General features: G+C 39.4%; 1 protein-coding gene across 1 annotated transcript; it reads right to left on the bottom strand.

Moving 5' to 3' along the window:
* Positions 1–1,627: 1,627 nt before the first annotated feature.
* Positions 1,628–4,862, bottom strand: PDC (phosducin). Its single transcript, XM_076339551.1, has 3 exons — positions 4,787–4,862; positions 2,846–3,006; positions 1,628–2,155 (listed from the first exon to the last, which is right to left on the bottom strand). Exons 1-3 carry the CDS (start codon positions 4,845–4,847, stop codon positions 1,628–1,630), a joined length of 750 nt encoding a protein of 249 aa, XP_076195666.1. The 5' UTR covers positions 4,848–4,862.
* Positions 4,863–5,103: the final 241 nt, after the last annotated feature.

Raw genomic sequence — 5,103 nt, 5'->3', positions numbered from 1 at the left:
GAAAGAAAGGATAGATTTTTTTTTTTGGCCATTATTTAAACAAGGCGTAAGTTGTGTTTAAATCGTTTTGTTTGAAAGGGTATCTCATGACTCCTTCAGTAAAGTTTTGCAGGGTTGTATTTCCCAAATCTTTTTGAGTAGAATTATTTTGTTGTGCAGATCTGTTGGAAAGTAGTGTAACTTTCAGCCCCCCCTGTGGATTTCCCATGTGAAGGAAAAGTGGAGAAAAAAATGTGTTTAAAACAGTGATAAGAATCTGCTTTTAATGTGTGGGTTATATCACTGCAGCAATGGTTGCTTGATACCAGTCACTCAATTCTGAATTCTTACTGATCCATGTGCAGAATTTTGCAGGGTGACATTTCCATGGTGGGATCCTGACCCGAAGCAAAACTGAAAGCTCCCACTCAGAAACTATCAAATCAAATAAAAACTGGTGAGTCATATGAGTACTGAAAATAATCTTTAACATTTTGATAATCTCAAATGTTGTCAGCAAAATTGTGTGCGGTTAAGATACAGATATTTCTGTCCTCAGAGTAAGATACAGATATTTCTGTCCTCTGAGTAAAATTAGCTTTCAGCTTTGCCAGTGTGCAAAAGAAGTCATTGAAATGTTTCTAATGTTTTGTTGTATTGTATCAGAACTGGAGGATGTGGATTTTTTTACACCTACAGAGAGAGAGAGGAAAATTTATAGTGAGTTTACCCCGTGTCGTCTTCTCAGATGGATTGTTAAATTGTAGTTCTCAGCAGCACCCCTTTAGCAAAACTTAAAACTTTGAGCTTAGTAAATGCCTAATGAGTGCTTACTAATATTTCACATGTTTTTAAGGTTAAGGTCTTATACTACCAATATATTTCACACTTCCAATGGCAGGTTTTGAGAGCTGTTAAGCTTTATTCAGAGTTACTACATAAGCACAATATACTCTTTCATTTTTATACATTTTGAATATTACTGTCCAAAATATGGAACAACAATGAATTGAAATTAGCTGATAATGTGTCTGTGTTAGCTGTTTGGATGACAAACTTATAGAAGCGCTGAGCTAACTTCTGTATTTTCGTGAGTATTGAAAGTTAAATGCAGAAGCGTAAAATAATATCCTAGATACCTAAGCCATTTAGGAATGCAAGGACATTGGGCTATTTGTTTGTCCTTAAAACTGCGGGATGAATTCTTGTTCCTACTGAAGTTGGTAGAAGTGGATCTGAGGAGCCAGGACTCGCTGTAATTCCAGAGCGTGGAGATGGCTTTTTGTGTATGCAGGGGGGTGGATCAGTCCTGTTCCCATTGAAATTAAGTTGTTCTTGTGCTTAATGGAGACACGCATGGGCCCTCAATTTTTAATTTTTTTTTTTTTCCTTAATTTCTTAGAGATCACCAGTATCGTCTCCTGTTCTTCCTATTACTTGTGGCTGGCATAGAAATAATTATGTACAGGACTGCCAGTTGTATGTGTTTTAAGTAAAATTCACATACTAACAGTTAAGCAGTGTTTATTTATGTGTATCTTACAAATAAGTTAGCAAAGACAGCCCTCTCTAAATGTGATGAATGTTACTAAGATTGATTTACAACATACTGGAGAGGAAAGGGAGACAGTGAGGACTGTGGCTCTAATTATTCAACATCTTGCTCATCCATGTTGCCATTTCCCAGTGCTGGAAGCTCCCTTTCAGGTAGCAGCCCATACTCATTTAGGAAAGACTCCACATCCACAGCAAAAAAATCCTCATTGAATTGTTCAGAAATGCTAATGAAATTGCTCAGAAGCTCCCCACCCTTATAGACAAGTAGAGTGGGAAGCACTTCGTTTGAGAAGCGGTCTCCAGCCCCCGTGTTGGAGGCCTTGATCTTGCAGAACTTCACGGTGGCGTACGTGGCCGCCAGGCAGGTCAAGCTGTTGTTGAGAGCATCGCAGCCCTTGATGCCATCTTCGTAAATGTGGACGATGACGGTGGTAGTTTTACGTTCTTTCTCAATGGCTTCCAGGAACTGTTCCCCATTCTGCAGCTCACACAGATAACCGTATTTCGGCCCAAAACTCAGCTTCTGGTGCATATCCTGCATGCAGCGTTTGCGGTATTTTTGTAGGCAACTTTCATCTTCTTGCTCATCATGAATTAATTCATACTCCTGCATGCTCATCTGTGAATATTGAGAGAATGTTATATTAATAAGTAGTCGTCTGTTGGTGCTGAAACAGGAAGAGACTAAGTTGTTGTCTAAAGAACATTGCATTGAAAGCTTAGCCAGAAGAGCAGTCACTTCCTACAGTGACTCTGGAAGGTCTCTTCAAGAGGCAGGTGAAGATCCTGTCTTAATACTTGCATGTCAACTTGATGGTATAGAAGGCAGTTGCCATATTTGGCAAAAACTTCTGGATCTTCCAGAGTTGGTGGGAATTTTGCCAGTGACTGTAGTGGGGTCAAAGTTCAATTCCTGTGTTTTTTTGGGTTTTGGGTCCCCCTCTTTCAGAATGGGTAAATGGTAATGAGTGACGTTCAGGCTCAGAGCTCTATCCTGACTAGCAGGGGTTTAAGCATGTTAAAAATTTTCAGTTGCCTTAACCAAGGATAGAGCATCAAGGTAGGGAATGGAGGAAGAAAGGTCAAACTCTGTGTTGTGTGGTATGTTGTTGTGAAATATACTGCTTATTTTACTGAAGCTATACTTTGCTTGAGAGAGGACTAGATAGATGGTGCATTTGTTCTGTCCATATTGTGTGAGCTCTGCTAAGCTGCAAAGGAATTGAGTCTGGCAAATTCAGGGTTTTCAAGCTTATAACTGGTATGTTTTATATGGAATCAAAATGAAATTTTGCTTTTCTTCTCTTACCTTACGGCAGAATCTCTCTCTGGTGTCTTTATCATCTTTACTGAAAGATCTGTGTGGTGAAGACATTTGTCTAAGAATTTCTTTCTTGCTCAAGGATAAGGAGTCTCTGTCTTCGCTTTCTAATTTAAACTTCCTCCAGTCATTGATCACGCCTTTAGGACCTAAGAGAGATGAAGTTAGGTGAGAAGCTGTCTTAAGAAGTTTCTGCCCTTTGCTCGTTTGTCCTTCTGTGCTGCAGTTTATCCATCTACACCTCTTCCTTCCAGAGCACTTTCCAGGAGAGCTGAAAACCAGAGCTGTGGGACCAATGTGTTATATTAGCCTCCAACAGAAAGAAAGAGTTTTATTTCTAACCTGGATCACTTTGGTGGTCTGGTTCATATGAACCAGGAGCCTGTAAAAGGATTTTGGTGAACTATGTGAATAGTTAACAAGGATGAGGATGTCAAAACCTGTTAAAACTGATGTTTTGGCCAAAGCCAGTGTTTCTTACAAGTACATTTGCATTTCTTTGTAGACAGTGTCTTTGAATACATAACATGCATAAGGACTATTTTAATATATTGACAGTAAAACTAAGAATACAGGACACAAGTTTTTTTGTTTTGGGTTTTTTTGTGGTTTTTTGGTGGTTTGTTTTTTTTTAAACCCATACCTGTTCCACTGGAAGAGTAACCTGTAAGGCAATGCTATGATAATTCTGATTGTAATGCAGATCTTGCTCTTTAAATGCTTTAATCAAACAGCTCCAAATTTTGAAATGATCGGGGGGGGGGAGGTCTTTTCAATTCAAAATTCCAGTCGTGCTTTTCAAAATCAAACATTTTAATCCGCATCTTAGATTATAAAGCAAAACCAAGGAATTTTTCAGTGTTTTCAGAGGTGAAGTTTAGGAAATTTAAAAGGCTAGGTAAGCAGCTCTCCCTCTCGTGAGAGACATGTGGTGTTGCCAGCTGCCAAGAGTCTGTTTTGGATTAAATTTCAACATCTTGAAGTGGTGGCTCAAGGCACTACACCCCTCGGTGGAAAGGGAAGGTGAACCGATCTTTTGCAAACAAGATTCCGAAGCAGGAATTAGCCTGAACTTCTTGGCATAGTGATAGCAATTAAGTGTGCAGTAGCCTGATTTCCGGAACTATTTCGAAGCCCAGGTGTGAATGTAGCGCCCTACATTTGGGTCCCTAAAAAATATATATATAAAATAATCTTGGCCAACAGCAGCAAGGCTGGTTGGGAAAGAACCCCAAAAAGAGTTATTACAAGAGCTATGTTTATTATAGCACAAAGAAAAAGAAGCCCTGCAGCACAGAAAAGGAATGATAGTGGAATGAAGTGATACCTGTCTGTAGAGCTGATGTCAATCCTCATAAAAATCATGGTGATTGAGTGCTGGATTAAAAAGAATTGTGATTCTGAGCAAGGATGCTTTTAAAACTTTTAAATGATATGCTGTGTTTGCCGAAAGGATTTATAGGTACACTTCTAGCACTGAATGTTCCTTCTATAAGAAGGAAAAAATAATTCAGCCTTTATAGTGAAACCTTGTAACCTTATTCTAGCATGTGGGTGTGTGTTTTGTTGCTGTTTTGTTTTCTTCTCTTTTCCCCAGAAGAAGAAATGCCATTGTTCATGACTGAAGCAATAAACCAACACGAGCTGCACTGGGCCATTGTTGGTGGTGGCTTCTTCAGGTGTCTTCTGCATTTGCCATTTGCTTCAGGTATGAGGAGTATTGGCACAAAGATCAGTTTGGTGTTACATGCCCTTCCATGAGGGGTGTCACTTACTCCAAAATACGTTCTCATTGGCTTTGGAGCCTACGTTTCTGTGCAAGGGGTTTGGCAAACCAATTGGATCTGCTTGAATTCTGGGCTTCCCCAGTGAACAGGGACGGTTTAGATTATTTTTAAGGAAAAAAAAAAATGCAGTTAATTTCCTTGCCTGTGTGTGTCGCCTGTCCTTCAAAATCTTCTTCGAAGCTGGTGTTGGCATTTTCTTCCATTTTGATGGCTGGAGTAGGAGACGCTGCAAGTTCAAAAAGGAGAACAGTTAATAACAGGATAGAAAAGGGATAAGCTTACAGTAGGTACAGCGCAGTGTGTAATTTCCTGCAGCTGTTAGGTATCAGCGAAGATCAAAATACACATGATAATTGTAGAGTTTCTCATTGTCTCATAAAAAGCAATTAGGATATATGTCCGTCTCTAAAAAGATGTCTGGCCAGATTCTTACTGAAAGTGCCTGGGCAAGGGTTTCTT

This window comes from Aptenodytes patagonicus, chromosome 5 (genome assembly GCF_965638725.1).
Source record: "Aptenodytes patagonicus chromosome 5, bAptPat1.pri.cur, whole genome shotgun sequence".
Classification (NCBI taxonomy): domain Eukaryota; kingdom Metazoa; phylum Chordata; class Aves; order Sphenisciformes; family Spheniscidae; genus Aptenodytes; species Aptenodytes patagonicus.
The sequence above is the reverse complement of the archived record's forward strand: the minus strand, read 5'-3'. Positions and strand labels throughout refer to the sequence as shown.

Coding starts and splice junctions, on each gene's coding strand:
- PDC (XM_076339551.1), bottom strand. CDS start 4,847: ATGGAAGAAAATGCCAACACCAGCTTCGAAGAAGATTTTGAAGGACAG. Junction 3,007..4,786: donor AGGACAGGCGACACACACAG/GCAAGGAAATTA, acceptor CATCTCTCTTAG/GTCCTAAAGGCGTGATCAAT. Junction 2,156..2,845: donor GAGAGAGATTCTGCCGTAAG/GTAAGAGAAGAA, acceptor CAATATTCACAG/ATGAGCATGCAGGAGTATGA.